The sequence below is a fragment of the Pan troglodytes genome, chromosome 1 (genome assembly GCF_028858775.2).
Source record: "Pan troglodytes isolate AG18354 chromosome 1, NHGRI_mPanTro3-v2.0_pri, whole genome shotgun sequence".
Lineage (NCBI taxonomy): Eukaryota > Metazoa > Chordata > Mammalia > Primates > Hominidae > Pan > Pan troglodytes.
Genome location: NC_072398.2, coordinates 149,107,990 through 149,133,931, shown reverse-complemented (window position 1 = coordinate 149,133,931; position 25,942 = coordinate 149,107,990). Strand labels below are relative to the sequence as shown.

The window sequence follows — 25,942 nt, the reverse complement described above, 5'->3', positions numbered from 1 at the left end:
CTTATTATGCAGATGAAGCCTCTAGGTAGCAATATTAAGAGAGAATAGATTGGAAATATTTCTTATCATATTTAAAGAGGCAGTTCTGGCCAAACGTGGTGGCTCACACCTGTAATCCCAGCATTTTAGGAGGCCAAAGTGGGCAGATCACCTGAGGTCAGGAGTTTGAGACCAGCCTGGCCAACATGGCGAAACCTCATCTCTACTAAAAATACAAAAATTAGCCGGTCGTGGTGGTGCGCACCTGTGGTCCCATCTGCTGGGGAGGCTGAAGTGGAAGAATCACTTGAACCTGGTGGGTGGAGGTTGCAGTGAGCCAAAATTGCACCACTGCACTCCTGCACTCCAGCCTGGGTGACAGAGCAAGACTCCATCTCAGAAAACAAAGGGTGGGGCAGTTCTGTCAGTCTTAAGGTCTCTGTTTTAATGTTAAGGATAGTCAGCTGTGTCAGAATTCCAATGAAAGGAAAGTACAATGAGGCATGTCTGACCACCCATTCCCATCATGGCCACAACTAGAGAACTTTTCCATAATTGATTCATGTTTATTTTCTCTTTTCCACTAAGTCATTGATTAAAATAGTTAACCTAGGAAGATGTTTTCCTGTGATTTGTGTGAACTCTGCTTAGTTTGTCACATGGACTTTTGAAAATTATTTTGACAGTACCTCACAATCTATATGGATGTGCACAGCACATCCATGTTAACAATGTTGTTATATTTATATTTTAAGAAAACAGAGCAAGTTGTTTATTAATTATCGATCACTTGAAATGTTGGAATAGCATGTGTACTTGATTAAAAGGAGCTTGCCTGTTTAGACTTACAGATTGAGGAAATTTTATAAGACTTTGAAATGACTTTAATTCTTCAGAAAAGGTTTTAATTAAAACCCAGAGAAGTAAAATGACTTTGCCCAAAGTCACAAGACTGACCCATATACTCATACTTCAGTGTTCAGTGCTCTTTCCATGTGTACCTACAGTATAGCATTTGCTGTCTTTATATTTATGGTACACATGTTTACATTTCTACAAATATGATTTTCACTACTATTCATGTAGTTTTGTGAACCTTTACAATAATTATTTCTTGTCAGTTTTACTAATATATTCTTTGGTGATTTTCAGATTGTATGAAGACTTATAAAATAAATCTTGTTATTTTATCAGCAAAATGGCTTGAGTAGTCAGAGTTGATCAGAGAAGGGTTCTGGAGTCTAAGCTCCCTGCATGGGTTAGAATCTAACGTGTGGTAAGATTGAGACCCTAAATTTACTACTATTTGATGCCTTAGTTTCATACTCTGTAAAATTGGTATTATAACAGCAACTATTCCATTGTTTATTTTTTATGTTGTTGAACATAAAACAAAGTGATCCATATAAAGCATTTAAGCCAGTGCCAGCACATAGTAATTGCTTTGCAAGTAATACTTATTTCTCTCTTCATATTTGTTTTTTAAAGAATATATATATATTCATTATAAATATATACATTATATATATACACATTATATATATACACATTATATATACACACACACACACACACATATATTTGGTTGGAAATACAGACTTTAGATAAGAGAAATGTATAAATATGTAACCCATCTGTCTTATGACAATTCCAGTGATACATATATGATAATAAATTGACAATTTAAATATTTTTTTGGAGGGGGAGATGGCATATAATTTTCATTGATAAGTAGTTTGCCTTGTTTTTAATGTTCACCATTTGTTTTCACTACCAAAGGAAATAGACATTACAAAGGAAAGCACATTGCAATTTATGTTGTGTAAATCACTAGTTTAACTCAACAATTTGGTTCCACATTTATAAGAATTATGTATCATGTGCTATTGTAGGCATTGAGATTATAACTAAGAGCCTTACTACAGTCTAGCAGGGTAGATATATATATATACTAAAAGTGAATATGCACTGTATCACATGTTAATAAGCACATTAGTAAAGATTAATGTATCTGCATATATAAAGTTTAATCAAAACAGGTAAGAGAAAGAATTTAGAAAAGAACATTAATGATTTAAATCAAAATACATTGTAGGATTAAATAAAGTGGTATTTGCTATTAAGAACTCTTAGTGCAATTTCTGTTGCTATAGGAAAATACTCAGACTGGGTAATTAATAAAGAAAAGAGTTTTATTTAGCTTATGGTTCTGGGGTTCTGGGGTCGAAGGTGGGCAGCCACATCTGGTGAGGGCCTCATGCTGCTTCCTAGAATGGTTGAAAAGTGGAAGGACAAGGGAATGCAAAAAACTAATTCATTCCTTTGAGAACTAACCCAGTCTTAAAAACTTTGGGGCTGGGCACAGTAGCTCATGCCTGTAACCACAGCACTTTGGGAAGTGGAGGTGGGCGGATCACAAGGTCAAGTGTTCGAGACCAGCCTGGCCAACATGGTGAAACCTTGTCTCTACTAAGAATACAAAATTAGTCTGGTGTGATGGCACGTGCCTGTAATCCTAGCTACTCAGAAGGCTGAGGCAGGAGAATTGCTTGAACCGGCGAGGCAGAGGTTGCAGTGAGCCAAGACTCTGTCTCGGGGTGGGGGCAGGGGGAAAAGAAAGAGTTATAAAGACCCAGTCACCTGTTAAAGGCACGACCTCCCAGTATGGCCACACTGGGGACTAAGCCTCTACTTGAGTTTGATGGGAACAAGCCATATTCAAACGATAGCAAGTACCATGATCTCTTTTCTCCAGTAGATTCTGTATTGGCAATCTACTAAATTATTAAAGTGCACTGATCTTTCTTTTCTTTTTCCTTACTATACTTTTTTTTTTTTTTTGAGATGGGAGTTTGGCTCTTTTTGCCCAAGCTAGAGTGCAGTGGTGCGATCTTGGCTCACTGCAACCCCCGCCTCCCAGGTTCAAATGATTCTCCTGCCCCAGCCTCCCTAGTAACTGGGATTACAGGCATGCGCCACCACACCCGGCTAGTTTTGTATTTCTAGTAGAGATGGGGTTTCACCGTGTTAGCCAGGCTGGTCCTGAATCCCCTGACGTCAGGTGATCCACCCGCCTCAGCCTCCCAAAGTGCTGGGATTACAGGCATGAACCACAGCGCCAGACCTTACTGTACTTTTCTGGATGACTGTGACCAAAGCTTTAAGACTACCATCCCTGAATTATCAAAACAGTAACACACTCAACTATGCCAATTCCCAAATAGGTTTCAAAAGCAGAGGAAAATTCACTTAGAATGATAACTCTAATCCTGCAAACTAACAACAACAACAGTTAAAGGGCTTGGGTTTTAAAAACCACAGTGCTTCATAATCAGTTCTATGTTTTGACAAAATAGTAAGAATTGCGAGTATGGCTCCAAGCCAGTCTTTTAATAATGTGTTCCTATATTCCTAGCATTTTCTAATAATAGATTTATTCTGTTTTATTATAGAATTATAATTGCAAATTGCCTCTGTATTTAAAATAGGTTGCCTTTCAAAATTTTATTTGATGTCGTTTGTTTGAATTTTCACATAGCTTTTGCCACAGAAATGTGTCAGCTTCTGAAGCCATAAAAATATTTTCTATTAAAATAAATATGGTACTACTAGTTTAAGCTGAATTATTTGTATAGATATTTCAGTACAAGGTCAGGAGATAGAGAAAAAAGCAGAGTGTGTGTGTGTGTGTACATATAAAAGTTTATGAACTTGTTGGGGAAGAAATATATTTTGGAAGTTTGGCCTGTGTACCATTTGTCCTGACATTTACCCAGCTCTGTTTCTGTATCCCTTCTGCATTAGTAGTGCACCTCTCCACATGCTACAGTACTCTCCACATACTATAAACCTTGTTAGTGAAAACCCACCAAGGTTGGGGTTTGCCACAATCTCCTGAAGATTTCTGAGTTCCAGATTAGGTATTCTTTTCTTCCCTCTTCAGTCCAGTTACACCTTTAGTTTTCTCTGAAGAACTGAGAGTTCAGCCAGGTTTGAAAATTGCTGCTTTTTAAAATCATACCAGTATGTCACCCAGTACTGCTTTGGAAGAATATACTTACATCTCAGAAAAGATCATGTTCAGCTCTTTGAATTTTTTGAGTTGGATGGGAGCAGTGCTGGCTCCTTTGAATGTCCATCTGCTGATTCCTTTCAGTGTCAGTTTTAAATAAAGGGTATTTAAATGGAAATAAGTTATTGTGCCATAAGCATCTTATTGTCATAAATATCTTAGTTATTGTGGGGAAAAAACTGCTAAGATGAAGGTATTTTTTAAGATAATGCAATAGCAATTAATATGTATACATTAAATAAGAAAGTAATGCCAGTGGATGTAGCAGAGCCTTCATTCCATTGCACAAATGAAAATTCTTTCTTGATTAGTAGTTATATTTTCTGTTTGTAAAACTTGTCACCGTTTATAAAATCCATGATTAAATTTGTCATTATTATTTGGATTTACTAAAAAAGCCATTTAGTTTCTGATTATACAGAAAGTAATTTGTTAGGGTATTTTGTAAAGATGAAGAGTCCAAATAAAGATGAATAAAAAATAACTTTCTGACATATTGTAGAGAACCAAAAAATTATTTAATAAATGCCTAAATTTTATGACATCTCTTGACGATAGACATTAATCATATTACTTGAAAATGCTTTACTAAAATAATTTATCTTATAAATGAGTTACAGTTTAATTTTCTTTCTTTTTTATTTTAAGGTTTCAGCAGAGCAGCTTTACCATTTGGGCTGGTGAGGCGAGAATTATCCTGTGAAGGTTATTCTATAGATCTGCGATGCCCGGGCAGTGATGTCATCATGATTGAGAGCGCTAATTATGGTCGGACGGATGACAAGATTTGTGATGCTGACCCATTTCAGATGGAGAATACAGACTGCTACCTCCCCGATGCCTTCAAAATTATGACTCAAAGGTAAATATTCATGTGTTAATGTCCCATTTGAGCTGTTGTATCCAAATTAGAAAAATTATTACAGTTATTCCAAAGCGAATGGATATAGACCACATCCCGGCCTATTTATTAAACTGAGTTGGGTTTTTACCTACTAATGTTGATATCTACACTTTATATTGTCATCAACATTCAAATATGTAAATCATTCTAATATAGCTTGACATGTATCAGAATATGTAATACGTATCTTTTTGTGTTATATAAACAAGAAATAAAAAGCAAGAATAATTGAAATGTAATGTTAGTTTTTAAGGCTTCGAAAATTTGAAATACTTTTTGTAACATCAAGAATGTTTAAGTGCCTGGGTCTTTGGCAATAGTTGCTGCTTTTTTTTTTTTTAATTAATAAACTTTGTTTTTTAGAGCAGTTTTAGGTTCTTAGTAAAATCAAGTAGAAAGTACAGAGATTTCTCATATGATCCATATCCATACACAGAGTGTTTCTCAACTGAAGATACTTTGCCCCACAGCAGTACATTTGTTAACAGTCCATGAACCTACATTGATACATAATTATCACCCAAAGTCCATAGTTTACAATAGGATTGGCTTTTGGCGTTGTACATTTTATGAGTTTTGACAAATGTATTCACCATTGTAGTATCATACAGAATACCTTCATGTGCCACATAATGACTTTTTGGTTAGTGATGAACTGCGTGTACCATGGTGGTTCCATAGATGCTAATGGATCTGAACTGTTGCCTAGTGACCTCTTAGCCATCATCAAGTCGTAGTGTGACGCATTATCTTTTCTATTTTAAATGTGTTTAGATGTACAGACACTTAACATTGTATTATAATTGCCTGTGGAATTCAGTACAATAATATGCTATTCAGGTTGTCGCCTAGGAGCAATAGACTGTACCTTATAGTCTAAGTGTGTAGTAGGCTATACTATCTCAGTTTGTTTAAATACTCTCATTGCTGTTCCTGTAATGATAAAATAGGCTGACAATGCATATCCCAGAAAGTATCCCTTTGTTAATGATGCATAACTAGTTTCACTGCCCTAAAAATCCTCTGTCCTTGGCCTGTTCATCCCTCTTATCCTCCTAACTACTGGTAGCCACAGATATTTTCCAGATTGGCTTATTTCACTTAGTAATATGCTTTTACATTTCCTCCATATCTTTTGTTGGCTTGATAGTTCATTTCTTTTTAGAATGGAATAATATTCATTGTCTGGATAGACACAGTTGATCCATGCACCTACAGAAGGACATATAGGTAGTTTTTAGGTTTTGTCAATTATGGATAGAGCTACTGTAAACATCAGTGTACAGTTTCTTGTGTGAGTATAAGTTTTCAGTTTATTTGGGCAAATATAGTACAATTGCTGGATTGTATAGTATGAATATGTTTAGCTCAAAGTGGCTATACCACTTTCCATTTCTACCAGCAATGAATAGAAGTTCTTATTTCTCCACACTCTTGCCAGCATTCAGTGTTGCCAGTGTTTGAAATCCATTCTATTAAGTGTGTATTGCTGTCTTATTGATGTTGTAATTTGTAATTCCCTAATGACATAAAATGTTTAACATTTTTTGATATACTTATTGTATACTTAACTGTCATCTGTACATCTTTTTTTCTTTCTTTTTTTTTTTTTTTTTTTAAGACAGAGTCTCACTCTGTTGCCCAGGCTGGAGTACAGCGGCGTGATCTCTGCTCACTGCAATCTTTGTCTCCTGGGTTCAAGCAATTTTCATGCCTCAACCTCCTGAGTAGCTGGGATTACAGGTGCAAGCCACCAAGCCTGGCTAATTTTTTGTATTTTTAGTAGAGACAGGGTTTTACCATGTTGGCCAGGCTGGTCTCAAACTCCCAACCTCAGGAAATCCACCTGCCTCGGCCTCTCAAAGTGCTAGGATTACAGATGTGAGTTGCCATGCATGGCCTTGTATATCTTTTTTGTATCTGTTTAATCTTAGCCCATTTTTAAAATTGAGGGTTTTTTTTTAGTGTTTAGTTTTAAGAGTTCTTTGTATATTTTGGGATAACAGTCCTTCATCATATATCTCTTTCTCAAATATTTTCTCCCAGTTTTTGGCTTGTTTTTTCATTCCTTCCAGTTAAGAGTTATCATTTATATAGTTAAGACTTAAAACATAGAAACAAGCAAACAGAATTAAATAACAAGTTCAACTTAAGAAAGCATAAAACTAAGTATAGAATTCCTTGTATCCTTCAACGAATTATAGGTAAAATATCCTTTTAACAGATTAAACACTTTCTGGCTTTTCTTCCTAGCAGATTTGGCTTTACTCAGTAGGTTAGAGAAGTCACAGAGAAGGCTGTCAATATAACATATGTGTTAAGCCAAGATGCAAAGTATGTTTTTGAATATTAAGTGGGAATTTCTGCCATCTTCAAATAGTATACAGATAGCTAAGGTAAACATATTCTGATTAGGTTCTATTCTTTCTAGTTCAAACCATTGCTTGTTTTTTTTCCTACCTTATATGTTGCCCAAGATGGTTATAAGCAAGAGACCAGTTGTCTTTTCTTTAAAATTTAGATGTAAGGAAAATTTTGCCCACATTCAAATTCAGGATCATTCAAATTCAAGACAATATAAAATTTGACATAATTGTTTGAATGTTCGAGGTACTGTAGTTTGTATTAAGGTGTTAAAGATGGTTATAAATTGGTGTTTAGCCACTTTGAAAATAGTACAGTTGCCAGGTGCAGTGGCTCACGTCTGTAATCCCAGCACTTTGCGAGGCCGAGGCAGGTGGATCACCTGAGTTCAGGAGTTCAAGACCAGCCTGGCCAACATGGTGAAACCCTGTCTCTACTAAAAATATAAAGATTAGCCAGGCATGGTGGCAGGCACCTGTAATCCCAGCTACTTGGGAGGCTGAGGCAGAAGAATCTGTTGAACCCGGGAGACGGAGGTTGCAGTGAGCCAAGATCACGCCACTGAACTCCGACCTGGGCAACGGAATGAGACTCTGCCTAAAAAAAAAATAATAATAATAATAATAATAATAGTACAATTGAGTAAGGTAGAGATGAATATAAAGTATACGTATGTCCTAATATGATAGACTACCTCAATTCCTGAGTTGAAAGGTAAACTCATAATTTCTACTTTATTGAATTTGAGCAGTTTTTTTTCTTCACTGAGCCCCAGTTTATTATAGAAAGTAGATAATACATCATTGGTTAATTTTGTGTTTTAAAAATGGTGTGTTTGAGAATGTGTTATAAACTTTAAAGCTATATAAATGATACCTCTTAACTGGACTGTTGCCTTCCCACATATAAGTATAATACAGAAAACTGCTAAGAATGGATATCATTTTTTCTGTATTAGATACGAGACACCTAACTCTTGGCACCTTTTTTTTGTTTGTTTTAATTGTGGTACTCCGGGCATCTTTATTAGAATTTTCCTATATGTAAGATAGTATAAATAATTATTGCTTATGTAGAATAACTTGCCCTTTTAAAAAAAAAAAAAACTTAAAAATCCCAAAACCCTAATAGTTTAGCAGATTTTTCCCTTTATATTTCTCAAAAAATGTGATATTCAGTCATGTAGTGATGGGAGACATGTTTATTTCTTTAATGTAGAAAGTTTGTCTTTGAAAAGTTCACATTAAAACATTAGAATTTTTCCATTAAATTTGAAAGCCCCCCTCTTTTTTTTACATGTAATGATAGAGATGGGCATAGAAATTTCAGTACCATTAAAATATGTTTTCATTGTATTTTTCTCCTCTTTTCTTGTGTTTTTCACTCCCTTTCTTCCACTGTTATCTCTTCAGCAGTTGAGAATCAAGTAAATAAATACACTTGTAATTCAGGCTGTGGACATGGTAAAAATATTGTATTCACTCTCCATTTTCTATTTCCTGTTCATTTAAAAGTGTGAAACTAAAGGCTCTAGTAGTAACTGATTATAGTATACTGTCTTAAGTATTCTGAGAGGCTCATCCTAAAAAATGAGAAATGAAATGCTTTCTTAAAATGATATTTGTTTTAATATTTTATAGAACAGTCACCACTTAGTACTCTTTAAAGATAATTGTTGGGGGGGGGCAACTTAAAAATATATAAAAGTTATAACACTTTGAATTCATTAACAAACCAAAAAAACAAATCCTACTATTACTTTGAAGTATTTGATTAACAAATAAATGAGAATTTTGCTACCAGTATTGTCTCTTTGCAGCAGTTGGGTACAAACTAGTAGGTGTCTTAAAGTGATACACTAGATTATACCTGAAGACCGTCCTCCCAAATTTTAACTGTTTTTTCACTCTAAAAACCTGCTCATTGTTATCAAGGTAGTTTTGCTGCTTCGGATGATGCTTTATAACATGACCTCAAGTTTTTAGCACTTTGGCCTAGAGATCTGAAAGTAATTATGTAAATATTTACTGATTTATTTTTCAATATTAAATGTGAGTTTCACATGCATAGTTAGGTCTTTTGCAAAGCAATTCGTAGACATGTGAGTGTACCTTTGTAAATACAAAGAAGTACGAAACGTAATACATACCGTGTGAGGAAGATGGTAAAAATATGTGCTTCAGTTAGTCCCTATTGTAGTAAGGTGTATTTTGTATAAAATAGGCCCCCTGCCTCCCATTTTTTTTTGCGGGGGGGATGGATTGAAATTGCCCAAGGAAAGTAAGGTTATGGCCTAGATTTATGGAACTAGACTGGCTCCTTCAAAGCTTTTAACCAAAAAAATTTTACTTAAGCACAGTTAAAGGTAGCACCTGACTAGAACCTCATAGCCTACTTACATTATGATGTTTCTTTTATTTTTTTTTATTTTTTATTTTTTTTGAGACAGGATCTCACTCCCTTGCCCAGGCTGGAGTGCAGTGGCATGATCTCTGCTCACTGGAGCCTCTGCCTCCTGGGTTCAAGCAATTCCCCAGCCTCAGCCTCCCAAGTAGCTGGGATTATAGGCGCACACCACTGTGCCCGGCTAATTTTTGTATTTTCAGTAGAGATGGCGTTTCACCATATTGTCCAGGATGGTCTCGAACTCTTGGCCTCAAGTGATCTGCCCGCCTCAGCCTCCCAAAGTGTTTGTATTACAGGCGGGAGCCACTGCACCCAGCCTATGTTTCTTATTAAGTAAAATTCATTATATTTTTGGTTGGTATACTATCCGTTCAAATTCCTTGAAGTTTATTTCAGAACTGGGTGGCATGTAAATAAATAGTGCAGCAAGCCATTGTTTATACAGGTTTGGCACTTAAAGAGTAGTCAACAAAGAATGTAAAGGAGAAACACATGTAAACATAAAGTTGAATAGTTGCCAGTGAATAAATGATATCACCCACAGAGATTATGTAATTTGAGCACGCAAAACCTGCTAGACAACACCTGCATTTGAGGAGCAGAGGTAAAATTGCCATAAAAAAAAACGGAACAGACGTGGGAGAATTAATGTTTTAGAAGCCAGTAGCAAAGTACAAAAGAGATACTTTAATTTTCTTGATGATGATGAAGATTTTTATTCTATTTTGACAGCTCAAATAAAAGAACATGTTAGGATTTTCGAGATAGGAGAGTTTCAAGATAGAAATCAAGAAATAGCAATTAGCCTTGCCTTGCATAGACCAGCAGGAATTAGGTAGTACTCTGGTCACATGGAGCCAGATGATGAATAAATATAAGACCTGAATTTATAAAGTAGGGATAAACTTCTAGGATTTTTATTCTACGAGAAAGGGAAACAAAATCTAGCTTTAGAACTTCAGGTATAGTTTAATTAACTTAAGCTCTATAAGCAACAAAGCTGATTTCAAAGCTCAGTGTTTTCTGAAAGGTTGGGATAATGGAAGTAAGCTCTAAATGTAGGCACCGGAATAATCTATTCCCTTTCTATACCCCATTCGGTAACTTTTCTGTTCTTAAATTTCCCTTTTCTAAACTTATCAATATCCTAACCTATTATCTCTAAGTATAATAATTACACTTTATTTTACTTTTTAAACTCGAGAGCATATGGAGTGGTGAGAACTTCTTGTGTGCCAGAGGCTTTGAAGGAATGTGTTGTTGTATATGTATGTGCATTACTTTGTTCTGTGGTTCTTTACATTACAGTGGATGCAGAGTGAGACTGGAAAATTGAGTGCATACTTGGAAGTAAGACTACATGGAAAGGACCATGTATGCCTTAGTCTGGAATAAGCAGAATGATGTTACCCTCTACCATGACACCTCCCATTCTTGCCACCAGGCAAGCCATATAAATAGGGACTCTGTAGGGGATGGGAGAGTTTATAGGCCATGGCTTCTATTTTAAGGGAGTTATTGAGATTGTTAGAGCTACAGAGGAGCTTGAGGCTCATCATATTCTAATTCCCTTTAATTACACTTGGGGAATTGATGTCATTATAATTGGTACACTTATTTCACATAGCTACATGTATATTCTCACTTTTAAAAAAATCTCCTTGAGAAGGAGTGGCAATTTGATATTCTTTTTACTTTGCAAGCCTTTAGAAAAAGGTTGGATTATTTTCCACAGGGGCTGAAACCTCAAATCGCCTGTACCTAGAACCTCATTCATTTAATATCTTACTGGCATGAAAATGTATTCATAAATAAATTTGAAGTTCAGTTTTGCTATCTAGACTTTTAACATGTCTATTATTTTCAAATATACTAATAGATACTAATTTTATATAAAATATTTAAACAAGGGAGATACTTAATGCACACATACACACACACACACACACACACACACCCCTTTACTATGGGAAGTGGTGAATATTGGAAGCCTCTCAGAATTTAATCAAGAAAATTCATTACAATGCAGTCACAGTTCTGCCAGTGTACTCTGGCAGACTTCATGATTATAGATTTCGGCTTGTGTATACTCTCCTTGACGTACAGTCCTCTCAACTTTTTACATTGATCATCCATTCTTCATAAAGAGGCTTTGTATCCAAGTCAGAGCTATATGAAAGATATTTTTATTTAATTAATATTTGTTTTCTGATTTTTCCTATAGGTAACAATAAACTGTAAACTCATCTTTCTAAAATCTTCATATTTCTTCCTCATTAATGGCATTTTTCAAAGGGAAAAATTAGTGCAGTATGTCTTACGGTATTTCATAATATTTTGGGGTTGGTATATTTTATTCCTGAATTATTATGAATGCTTACTAGTCAGGGTTACTCTTGCTTAGCATATTCATTCAGTATACTTACTCATTCTCATAGGATCTAAGCCTGCCATGTCTCAGAAACTGCATTCTTACCCTTATGTTATTTATTCCAAGTGCTTTTATCTACTTGACATGTCAGGTTTATCCACCACTTGTCCATTAGGGTAAAATACATACGGGGGAAATGAAATAACTCGGCCGCTCCTAACCCATCATGTCTATGCAATCTACTTAGGTTGTTTTCTGTTAGTTGATGGATTTCTACTAATTCTCTCACTCGTGGCCTAGTTGTTTCAAGACAACTAACTGGTATTACAAGCACATCTCTGTGGCCAGTCTACTAATATAGATTCTTGAATTTTAGTACAGTAATAAATAACCATTAAAGCTCTTATTGGTATACCTAATTGGACACATACTTTGCATGTCACTTACTGATGGACATTAAAGCAATGCACTCATAGGAAGGGGAGACTACTGGCAGTAATAAACATGAAACATATTAAACATTCACATTTAGTGTGCAAGAAAGACTAATAAATTTTGAAATGGTTTAGAAGATAAATTATCTAAATATCTTTTATGACCCTGCTTATCAAATGTAGAAAAGAGAGAAATAATGTCACATCAAAAATTCTGCCCTATAGGATCCTTGGTTTCTCCTTTTTTTTGACAGGGTCTTAGAGCTGGAGTGCAGTCTCTGCTCACTGCAGCCCCAGCTTCCCAGGCTCAAGTGATCCTCCCACCTCAGTCTCCCGAGTAGCTGGTACTACAGGTGCATGCCACCACACCCAGCTAATTTTTGAAAAATTTTTTTACAGACAGGGTTTCTGCCATGTTGCCCTGGCTGGTCTCAAACTCCTGGACCCAAGAGATCCGCCTGCCTCAGCCTGCCAAATGCTAGGATTACAGGTGTGAGCCACCAGGCCTGGCTCTGTTTTTCATTTTAAAATGAAAATCAGTAAAACAGTTCTACTAGATGTTGAAGACTGAGAATACAGGTGTGAATTGGCTCATTTTCACTGGTACTTCTCATTAATTTAGGGGGTTTTTACCTTTTGTATTATGTCCATTGATTGGTTGAGGAAACCAGAGTATTTTCCATAAGGACATTACATTAGTGGTCTTAAGTATTCCCTAAGGATTATTCAGTGAAATTCAGAAGCTTGAAAGATACTTTAAAAGTTTGAATTTTATTTTATTTTTGAACAGATATAGGCTGGATAAGGGTAAGGGAAATTAGTTTTTGAAAGCAAAGCCATATCTCATTTCAACTTTGGTGATTTTGCTTCAGTTTTTATTTTTAGTTTTGAAACCAAAGCGGAGAGATGAAGAAATAAGATCAAAATCAATAGACGTGAACATGAACATTTCATTTGACCTCTGCATTTCAATATGATCATAATGATCTTTTTATAGTGCTTTTCATATCCTTAGGGATTATTATGTATTCCACCTTTCTCATTTGAAAGGTGAGTATTATGGATGGGATGACAATGGTATTTCTGTGGTGTCTATATCATCACATACCTTGTAGTTTTTCACTCACCTAGAACATTCCTTCCTGTACACTAAAACATTGGTTTCTATTTACAAAGTATGACATTTAAACAAGTTAATTGACAGAACTGTGTTTGACTGGTATCTCTAAAATGTACTAAACAATCAAGTGTTAAATGTATTTACTTACTGTCTAAGGAAAATTATTGTGGGTAATTAGGTTCATGGTGGCATTTTACTAATACACATTTATCTAAACGACCACGAGATCAGCTTTCATAAGACTATTTTCAGATACCCATTCAAGGACTTTGTTGTTCCTAAGTATGATTTCTTTTCAGTATGGATCTGCTTGTTGATGTCATACTAATAATATAAAAATTTTGCTTACAAGCATCCTTTTTAAAAAGTTACACTTTGAACAGATAAGAATAGATGTTCAGTTATAGTTGTAAAAAATAGAAATGAAATTTTATTGTAAGGTTTCACATCAAGGCAAAGTCACTATTTTTGCTTGTAATTTGGCATTTTCTTCTGTTTTTTTCTTTTTTTTGACACCAAAATTCATAGACAAATGCTACTGAAATGTAATATAATGCATGTTTTCTACCAGTTAAAAAAAGAACAAGTTGTGAAGTGTAATGTCACTTAAGAATTTGGAATTGTTTTTAGTATGCTGTAAAATTTCCTATTGGCATTTTTATTAGGAAAATAATACATGTGTTTATTAAAGCTTTGGAATAATGTCACTGAAATATGCTGTTTATTAATACTTTTAATTTAATATTTAATAAATAGTAGCAAACATAATTGGGGCAAAATTGAGACTTTTCCATTCTAATTATTCTTGTACATTTTAAGGAGATATCTAAATAAATAAAATGCCTATCTGTATTTAATAGAGAAAACATCTTACTAAATTGGTTTACCCCAAATCCATATTTTGTTTTCGTACTAGGTTAGGAACAGGATAGCATGATGAGTCAGTATACTGTATTGACTAATTTTATTGAATGAAGAGAAAGAGAGAAAAAAAATACATATATATATGTCTTTTTTTTTCTTTTTGTGGGGAACATGGTCTCACTATGTTGCCCAGGCAGATCTTGAACTCCTGAGCTCAAGCTATCCTTCTTCTACCTCCTTCAGTGCTGGAATTACAAGCATGAGCAACCACTCCTGGCGAGATAATTTGATATTAAATTATTTAAAGATCTTAAACTGTCATTTATTATGGCCCTGTTAATTTTCCATATATCCTATACTGAAATTGCATACCAAAACTATGATAGTAACAGCAGCAACAGCAACAACAAAAAACACCAGTACCTACTTTGTACATTATCTGAGGAGAATAATTGTGGGTAATTAGGCTTCTGATGGCATTTTACTAATACATATTTTTGTGTCTTGCATATTTTAAAGATCCATTCTTTTTTCTTTGCTATGTATTTTCTTTAAGTGTATTATAGCAATGTAGTTAGATTTTTTTTAGTGCTGTTTGTTACTCCACTATTAGTTTTAGAGGTAATACATCTCTTGTGGCTGTTAGAAGGAAAAATCTCATTATGAAAAAAATAGAAGTAAATGATTTTGTAGTCTTTAACACATTTAAATGTTGTATAAATAAATCAGATATATTGTGAAACTAACACGTCACGGTTCTCTCAAAATTTGTTAACATGTCATATGTGAAGACCAAGAAAGACATAGTTTTAGAACTCACCTATCTACATTACTCATGGCTTTAAGAAAGTGTCTGAAATGAGAGTTGCTCTATTTAAGTTGGCTTGAGATGATTCCAGTGGTCTTTCTGTTTGTTTTTTCAGACCGCAGATCTGTTATTATTATTGAACTCACCTGTAATTTGTGGAAATCTTACTCTGTCTCTAAAGATAGATTCATGGTAAACCCATGAAGGTAATGAATCTTAAAACATCACAGCCCTTCACTTGCATGGGTCTCTTCTAAGGCATTTGAACAAGTTCATGGGGTCAAATACATGCAGTAAAAATTGGCAGAAATAGAATATTTAAACACAATCTCTAAAGGCTCTGATTTCATTCTCTGACTTTTCTGATATATTTCCCCTCATTTATGGTGGCTTAGGAATAGCCAAGCGCATTTAGAGATGCAGTTAGATGGAAGTTCAGTTGGTGTTAAATTCAATCTAGGTTTAGTGGATTTATTTTTATGTGGTTTGTAGACACTTGTATACAGTTTTGTTACTGCTAACTATTCTGGTGAAGAAATGGCCTCTAGAAATACTTCTGTTACTCATTATACTTCCTTCCTGATCGTGACATAAATGTGCAAAGACAGATGTCATATTGCAATTTAAATATGTCCTATGACACCTGAGATATGTGGGTAGTGGAAGAGAGATAATGTTTGTAGTGTATGGAGCCAGAAGCTAGTCTATGGAAAAATCCTTTCATTCATTACATATATATATAAAACATTAAGGGACATTTGGTTTTCATAGATAGCTAATCCAAAGAGAAGTTTTCTCTTACATATTCTTGGTGGAGTATGTAGAGTACACAGAGCACATGACAAGGGTAGTACTTAAAATTACCAATGTACCATACTTTCCCCCTCTTGATGAGTAAAATATGAAATAGAATTTATCAGAATGCCAGTGTTTGTAAGGCACAGGCTGGAGCAGTGTAGCAAGCACGAGCTCTTGTGGCAGTGTGGGTGCATGTTTTATGCATCACAACTATCAGTAGTAAAAAACAAATTTGGATCAGCTGTTCACAGGAAAAGCAACATTATAGAAAGTAAACTGAAATTTTTACATGAAGACACACTCATAGACTATGTCGCTAAAAATATTGAAGTATTAGAAAGGAATATCAGGCAATTAATTAAAATGTTTTAGTTTTCTGGATTTTGTTGGTTGTGGTTCTTGTTGGCTTTTACAAATTTATTTCTTGTGATTTTTTTTTTCTAAATAACCATTCACTTTGGTATCTAATTTTCTATATGTAATTTTTCTATTTTGTTTTTTATAGAAGGACCCTTAAATTTTACAAGTTTTAGACCCCACAAAACTTGAATTCACGCCTACCTTTTTTATTTATCAGGTGATAGTTTCAAGAAGTTGGCATAGCATTCCACTGGACATTCATAGGTTGATATGTACATTTTAGGATATTTCATTGTATCTTTAGATATCTTCTTTGTATTTCAGAGATTTAGGATTTGGGAGAAGAGAGACTGAAAGATTAAAAATTAAACAAATTCATTTTTTAAAGGACATTATTTAAGTTTATAAACTAAAACATTTATTTATTTAGTAAAAGCTTTGAGCTAGAATAACCCATTTTCACAGTTTATGTTAAATAAATGCTTGGCTTAAAGCCCTCCTATTATAATATGGACAAAACTAAATGGAGGAATAAACAGATTTTAAATAAATTTCACTAATATACTTTGCTTTTATACTCTCCTCCCCCTTCTTCTCCTCCTAATTTTTGGAAGTTTCCCTCACCCTCAACTCCCATTACAGACTTTATATGAAGAAAACTATTATTTAAGTTACTTTTCCTTAGTAATGGTGTTTCTGTTAGATTTATAATAAAAACCATCCTTTAGTAAATGAAAGCTTTTTTTTTTAAGTTTTACTCTTGGTACTTACAAAAATCACACAGGAATAGAATGTATGCTGATTTTTTTATGATATTTTATAATTCGGTAATTTTTTTCCTACATTTGATTATCTTATGACATCCTAAAGTGTTCTTATCATTAATTAATAGAATTCTGTATAAACTTGAAAGAATGTTTGTAAGTAACTTTTGAAATCGAATTGTGAAATGTGTGAATGAGACTCTACCTTTGAAAATGTACAAAAGCAGGTATGTTAGATAGATAGATAGTGGTCATAACAAATATATTATCTAATAAGTTGATTCAAGGCACTTTTATATATCTTGCCATGTATTTCAGCCCTTGATGAGTAGACCTTTATTAAGCTGTGATGATTACTGAATATGAAATGTAACCAAGATTATTTTTTATTCAAATATAATTTAAATATTCATCAAAGAGAAGTTATGCTTGAGACTGACAGAGACTATTAACATCAAAAAATATAATTAACTGCATTGGGTATCATGAAGCAGAGTTAGCCAAATAGCCGAGAGGTCTAATTGCTATAGAGTTTGAGAAGCAATGGTTTTATTTTATGCTGTAGCTGTGGAATTAATAGTAATGCGGTTTCCTATGTGGGCCAATTAAAAGCTGCCTGTTAAGGTTCACTGCTCTATAGGAAACCCATTGAATATCGCTTAGTAAACAGGATTGACATGTCAATGTGTACAAGAAGATAAAATAGAATAAAAACTGTGAAAATGAGAAGTAGTATTAAAAGAACTGTCCTTGAAAACAACTCATAAAACTCTTTACCATTAGTGTTATGGTTGGTGTTGTAGTGTGCCTCCCACATTCGCCTTTCAGGATCAGGCACTGTTTCTCCCATCTGTCAAGAGAGTTGCCTGCTGATGGGCTCACAGCTGAGTCACTCCACAGGAACTGTCACAGGCTGAAGGGATCTTAAACTCTTCTCCCCAGAGGCAGCCCCCAGTGAATCCCAATGAATGCCAGAGTACAAAGGATTGGCCTCTTCATCTTTGCTTCATTTCAGGGACATCTCTGAAGGTCTCTGCCAACTCCAGAGCTCCCGCCCTGAGGAATTTGCTGGGCTTTTGTTGCGACTGCACTGGAGTTCACCTTCTCACTCTCCCCAACCCTGCATCTGTCATGGCTTCAATGATAGTTCTAAGAGCACTCCCAATAAGCCTCTGAGAGATCTCTCCCTCAAATCTGTGCTTCCCTTGTTATCCAACCAAAGAAAAGTGCTAATACTAAGTGTAAAAATATTGGCTATATACATTATAGGAATCTAGTAATTAAGTATAAAAACTAAAGGTTTTAAAGGAAAAAAAAACAACAAAAAAAGCCCAATTCAGGTCTAAAAATGGCTTTTTGCACTCAAAACGTTTATCTTTGTCTTGTCATCCTTTTTCTTTAATAAAAGTAATATTTTGACCTTTGTGGCTCTATTAAGCTTTTTAACTGAATACAAAAAGAAAGTGCTTCTGATTGAATCCAAAAGGTTTTGCCTTGCCTTGGCTATAGAGGTTTAGAAGTGGGCAGACATTCTAATGGCATTTTGACATTAATGAGGTTGCTGAAATGGAAAAGTTTAAGGGTCAAAGATAAGAGCAGCGACAAGTTATTCTAGTGTTTCTTTTACTTAATAATGTCATATCAAATATGCTTAAGAAGTTGACCATGATTCCTTATGTAGAATATGTAATGTTTTATATGAGTATACTACTTTAAGTATTATAATACTTTTTGCAAATAAAAAAATTCTGACTTACTATAAAACGTGCCACCTCAGTCTATTAATATGTTTAGTTGCAACTTCTGCAAAACGTGTAAAAAATTTTAAAATTGCTTAATAGATTTTATTGCGTACAATATGATAATGTGTATAGTGTGTCTTTAAACTGCAGTGATAAGGCTGTTTTCCTAGTCATTCATTATTTAATGCGCTTACTCTGTTTATATCTGTGGCATAAGAGTGCACGTTAGCTTTCAGAAGAGCACAACATTTGCTGCTTCACAGCACACGGCCCTCCACTCCCAAGCCTGCACATGGTGTTAGTGATAGTTAAAGCACTTGAGTCTAACATTTTATAGATTTTGATGAACCGAGCCTTTCAGACAAGTTACTGATATGAAGCTAATTCAGGCTAGAAGTATAATATGAGGATAGACACTTTCTGCTTTCATTGTCACTTTGAAAAGCTTCTACAAACTGCTTGTGTAAACTATAAATCAGATACATTTTAGTTTGGTTTATATCATATGGTTATGGAACCATGCTTGGCTTCTGAAAATGATATCTTGTCTTTCATTGATTGATTTGCTGCCAAATGATTACTGGGTTCTGAGATATAGAAGCAAATGTGCCAAACACTCTAACAGTATTTATTAACAACTGGTAAGAATATATTAGTATATTTGTTAGAGTACAGTCTGATGTTTATGGAGTTAATATATTTTAGAATAAGGTAGAGCGTTATGCAGTGCATATGATTCAGAGACTCTTAAAACAGTGACTAACCCCTCAAAGGCTCCGTAGTCTGGTGAAGAAGAGGAGATAATGTACAGAAATAACTGTGATACCAAATCTCCCTTATAGTGTAACAAACTTTCAAAAACTGGTGGAGAAGGGAAAGTGGTAAGTTATGGCCTGAGAGGGGAAAAAATACTGTATGCTCGGGATACTGAGGAGGTCTGTTCAGGGAGGTATTCAGCTTCTGTCCCCTTTCTTTCACACTCTGTAACATGGAGCATCTTCGCCAGTTTCTTTTTCCTTTCGGGCATTGTGAGTGAATTCCCTCCTTTCACTTAAGCTAAGGAGGAAAGGATCTTTCAAAGATTGTGTTTATATATATCTCAAAAATTATGAAAATAGTCCTACAGAATATCATATTTAAAAATTATTTTTAACTCTGTAATGTCAGCATGGAAAATAGCACTAGGATTTGAGTCCTTAATATTAACTCCGAAACAGTAAGGAGTTCAATCTTTTTATAGTAGAGAATAGTAAGGTATAGTTTGATATTCACTTGTTAATTTTTATCTGGTAATTTTTATCTGTATAGATATTATTCAGATGTGGCATATTTATGGTATTACTATGTTTCCAAAATTACAGGTATTTCTACACTTTAGGATATAACAGCACGTAATGTCTTCTACCACTTTTTTTTAAAACCAGCATCACAGATGAATAAAAAGTTATCTGGCTGGGCTCAGTGGCTCATGCCCATAGTCCCAGAACTTTGGGAGGCGGAGGTGGGAGGAATGCTTGAGGCCAGGAGTTTGAGACCAGCTGGACCAAAATAGTGAGACCCCATCTCTATAATAAATAAAATATAAAATTACATTTCCCCTCCCTGCCTTTCTTCTTTTCCTCCTTCTTCCTATTTACCTGTGATCAATTGATCTATCTATGTATCTGTCTATCTTTTTAAAGATAATTTCTTGCTTTTGTGACTGAGATGCAGCAAAAGGACACTTCCCTTGATCTGTGCTTTTTAGAAAGAGCTCATTGGGTAATAGGCTGTAGACTGAATATTTACGAGTTGGTGTTCAGTTATCAAGAGAATGCCATCAGCAATGCCTTGTTGCTTTCTTATCAGCTACTTCCTGCTGTCAGCTTGGCACTTATTTCAATAGAAAAGGATTTGCATCAAATGTAATGCCTTATTATATACAGCTAACATGGGGTTTTTAATTGTGCAAACACATGAGACTCCTGCAGTGGTAGTCAATTTGATAAAAGGATTAGATTATGAATGTTTTGTCATGATTAAAGATTAGTTCAGATTTATCAGAAGTAAGCCAGTGAAATTTGTCATATATTTATCAGTCAGGTGAGACTCCATTAATCTGAGAGTGTATGAACCACAAGTAGCCATCTCTTTATAAAAGTCTGCTGAATTTGGTTATTTATATTCAGGTGACAGGTGCTAAGGTTTGTTTTTGGCCTTCCCTACTTGCTCTACTGCTCAGAGTATCCAAAGAGTCTATGTCTCTAGCTTTTGGTCACTATTTTTTTTTTTAATCTCATCTTATAGAATAGTTTGGTAAACATCTACACAAAATTTCTGTAGTTTTTATTAAAGAAATGACAACTAGTATATACCTGAAGACATTTTGAATTGTTCCTTTGATTAAAAAACCTTCAGTAAAATACGGAAGATTGAGAATTCCAACTTAGAAGGTATTTAAATTGAGTACTTCTTGCCGTAAACAAGACTAGGCATTGAGATAGATTGAAAAGAAGCCTGACATACAACAGAAAGGTGAAACTACAGTCCCAGACACAACTAAAATTACTGTGTGAGGCCTGATACAACAGTACCCACTGCTCTTGGAGTGTTTGGGAAATAATATAAACAAGGACGTAAGAAGTTTACCGTGTAATTCTAGACATGGAAAATAATTAGTGAGTTTAGCAGCAACTAAAGTGCAAAATATAGGAGATGCCATAAAGCAGAATGTGATTAACTTCCAAATTAATAATATAGAGCTGCTGCTCTAGGAAAAGACTACTTCCGATTCAGGTAGTCAGGGAATATAATCCTGTTTGGCCAGCATCATTTGTATTGGCTTTCTGTATACCACCTGTGTGGCTGATTCTTCCTGCATATGTGTGTGCCTCCCTCAAGTACATAACAGGGAGATCCTGTTTTTAGGATTGCATGGAGGGCACCACTGGGAGTTGGAAAATAGCAGTTCCTCAGACTAGAAGCATAGTATCCTAAGCTCTGATAATTTTCTACCTCAGGGACTTAACGGTCCTTCAAATGGATCTTCTTATTAAGGAAGAGATAGTTCAAGAACTGTACATAGTCATTTATGTGAGAACTCAGTTCAGAGGTATTTGCTAGTGTGCTAGCTGTTTTAAATTACATAGATATCAAGATTCTCAAAGTCTACATAGAAAAGGTTGCCTCTGTTAGGATGATTTTTGTAGAGATGAGTACTGAGCCATGCTTATGGAGTAGATAATATCGTAGAGAGATGTTTAGGAGAGAGATCTTTCAGATGCAGTGATTCCTCTAGCCTGTGGTGTTAGTAAGTCAATCAGATTCTCTGGGCCTTAGTATATTGTACCTATATTAATGAAGAATTATATTAGATCGGTGATTTTTAAACTGGATTTCTTGGAGAAAACCCTCAGGTTGAGGGGTGACTGAGTTATATGGGAGGAGAGATCAAGTGGATTTTTCAGGGGTTTGGAGCCGAATTTCGCTACTATAATTCCAGACCTGTCTCAACTTCTATTTCTAATCCATTCTATTAAGCAGGATTTTTTTGTTCATTTTTTAAGTAAAATTTTTTATGTCAAAGAGATTGTATTGCCAGAATCTGATACTGATTTGGTACTACTGTATTTGATGATGATACATAATTTATGCTCATATTTGTTATTAAGCACATACTTGCTAACAACATTTTTAAATTAAGGGAGAAGGATCCTCTGTTAGAACAGAATACTTGTATGAAAATTCCCGAGGGGAGTTGGGATATAATTTGACCATGAGGGTAGACTCTCTATAAGTAGATGATAAAGTGAATTCCTTCTATGTGGGAAAGAAGGACATAAGGAAACACAGATCAAATTTGAAATTCAATAGTTAATAGAAAAAGATTCATGGCTTTCTGAATAATTATGTAGCACTTTGTTTTTAGAATAACAGTTTTCACTTTGTTGAACCTTTGGAGAAACATGAACTATGTATTTCCCTTGCCCTCCAACATTAACTTATTAATTCAGTTCATATATTCAGATATTGCTTGCTCATTCTTTTTTATTCCCTTCTACACAAAATATCCTATGAGTTTGTTTATAAATGACATCAAATATTTTACTGCCAAAATATTTTAGAAGTTGCAAGAGGAAGAAAAATTACTTTAAAATTAAAGTAATAATTAGAAATGTTTATTTGACTGAAAATTAAGTTTAGTGAAGAAATACAGTATGTGAACATGAAAGTTGGGAAAGATCCATAATTTGTTTTGTGTAATGAATAGTAGTGTTTTCTTCCCTCTTGATTAAAAAAAAAAAGTAAGCACTTACAGAACATAGAGTCATTTTAATAAAAAATGGGAAATGTTTCTGGGTCAGTTAAATACTTTGACAAAGATGCGTTTTTTAAAGCCACACTTCCAAAGTCTTGTTATTTTATTTCTATACTTTCAGTTTGATTTGTATAGGAAGTTCTGTCGGCATTTGTTGCCATGCTGTAATCAAAATGAGGTCTGTAAAAGTGGAAATTATATTAGTTATCAATTCAAATAGAAAATCGTTTGTTGTATATTCAGAGATTTATAATACTGACTAAATGACATTTCATCAAACATCTCAGGAGTCAGAAAAAAAATCTTTATGGCATAATTTTCTTCTTTTCAAAATGATATCTAAACCAAGGGCGTAATCTTTAAGGTGAATTTAAAATAGCCACAACACAAATCTAGTTTACTCAATTCTGCCCTCTAAAACTCCTTTTAGTTGCAGGTTCTTTTGCATTATTTCAAACTCTAATCCTCTGAGCGGGTAATTAACGGACCAGAAAAGCCATTTGTGGAAAAGAAGAGCCATAAGGGTGAAAATATTTCTTCACTGAATTATCTTTAAGAAGTAAATAATTACAAACGGAAAGGATTTGGGATGACCAATCTAAAACTGAGGATAATTAGAAGGAATAGAGTATGAAAATCGAAATGCTTGGCATGTACAACAATTCTCATATCACAACAAGACTAATTAAATATTTAGAAACCAAAATCCCCTCACAATTTGAAGAAAAATAACCCACGACAAAAGGGTCTGTAACTTTGCAGATAATTAGCAAGGCTTATAGGAAGGAAAAACATCACAGATTGGCTCCAAGGCTCTGCAAGGTCATGTCTTATTACGCTGTGTCTTTTATATAGTCTGGTAACAAGTTTCTTGCTAATTTAATCTAACTAGGGCATCCCATAGCGATTTCCCATTTCCCTTGTTAAAAATGTGATAGTTTCTGCAAGTGCAAACTGCAGTAGGTTAACGTTTTTATAAATAATTGCTCTTAAGTGATACAGGTTGTAATATTTTTTAAATTATTAAAAGTGAAGGCTTTGAAAATTTGGACACAGAAGCATTATTTTTTTAAGTATTACAAAATTTTATGGTTTTTATTACCATTTAAATTTTTTTGTTTAATTAAGTAGTTAGACCTGACGACCCTGTGAATGAAACAGTCTCAGTGGCATGCTATGTAAATAAATACTTCTTATTTTGCTAATAAAAGCAAGCACATTTATGTTGAATGTGCATTTCTGCAAACAAGAGATTTTGTACTGGATTAATAAGGCTCTGAGTGAGTCAAGCCTAATTTGCATTAAACTGACCCCAAGGTCCGGTAAAAACTGCAAGGAATTTCAAAGGTTTCTAAAACATAGAAAGTTGTTTTTAGAAAATCAGCATTGCCATTTCAAAATGCTTATTTTAGTAATTAATGTGGTATTTTTAAGGAAATTTTTGGAGTTTCTAAGTTGTAAATGAACTAAATATTAAAGTATGCATACTTTGTGTTTATAAATTCTGGCATAATATTTTACTCAAATGCAAAAGTTATGGGAAGATGTTATTCTGTTTTCATTGACTGAAAAAAAGCACGACAGCCTCCTAGAATTGATTTTCCATAGGATTTTACTGCCAAGCTTTTGTTGACTTGCCACCAGTTACTTGATTTTTACTTGGGGAGTGAGGACTTTCTCTTTCTCTTATACACTATACTCCTTTTCAGGCAAATGGATTTATGTTTACACATTGAAAGTACAGAAAAACATTTTGCATTTTTGCTTATGATTATCATTTTAATAATACATGCAATTTTAAAATAATTTTTATGCAATTTCAAGGATTTAATCACAGGTGCAATTTTAAAAAATCAGGATTATATTTAAAACTTTAAAAAAGTAGAAAATTGAATGTAATAAAAATTATGTTGTTTATTTTTCCCAAATTATGTATCTCTGTGTACCAGTATTCATGCATATTATGCTAGAGATTCTGAAACTAACTTTATTACAGTAATGATTTCAAAATAAATAACACAGTGTTCTATAATGCAAATTGTATAATATCCTAACATACCTATAGGATTAAATTCTATATGATGGTTAGAAATCTAGACTACACAAATTATTAAATAAATAATGAGCAATAGCTATGTGACAAATGGGAACATTGTTACAGAACACCTCTTTTTTGCCACATGAATTACACACCATTTAGCTTCCTAATGTTATGTTTACCTAGCAGTTAGTTAAGCTCACAAATCATCATTAATAAATATTTAAAGAAAGCAAGACCCACTTTCCCTAGCTGGATAGAATAGAAATTTAGATGATAAAATAGCATTTCATTATAAAATAAAAAAAAACTTTTTGAAAAGATTTGATTTAACATTCAACTCCATTTCTCTCTTGCATTTGTGAGGATGATTGTAACCTTGTATCTTAAAGCATAATTCTTTGTATTCCCTCTCCATTCACTTGATTATTTTGCCTGAGCAAATCTATTTGCATTGGTGCCTACCTATTTATGTTCTAAAGTTATATGCTGTGTGTATAAAATTTTGTTCTAAATTTGGACTAAAAAAGACAGTGGCTAGAGTACTAAGTCAGTTGGAATTTGCTAGTGTATATGGAGAAGTGATTAGTAGCTAAGGAGTACTTATCCCGCCTTCCTTTT

At 34.2% G+C, this 25,942-nt stretch overlaps 1 protein-coding gene across 50 annotated transcripts in view; it reads left to right on the top strand.

The window, feature by feature from the left end:
• Positions 1–25,942, top strand: part of ADGRL2 (adhesion G protein-coupled receptor L2) — a 682,398-nt gene that overhangs the window by 592,314 nt on the left and 64,142 nt on the right. For all 50 annotated transcript variants that reach the window (XR_010159335.1, XM_054683454.2, XM_054683462.2 and 47 more), the window contains one exon: positions 4,700–4,913. Coding sequence is in view for 49 of the 50 variants with exons in the window: in XM_054683454.2 (XP_054539429.1) it covers positions 4,700–4,913 (214 nt within the window). In the remaining variant the exon portion in view is untranslated. The remainder of the gene's footprint in view (positions 1–4,699; positions 4,914–25,942) is intronic.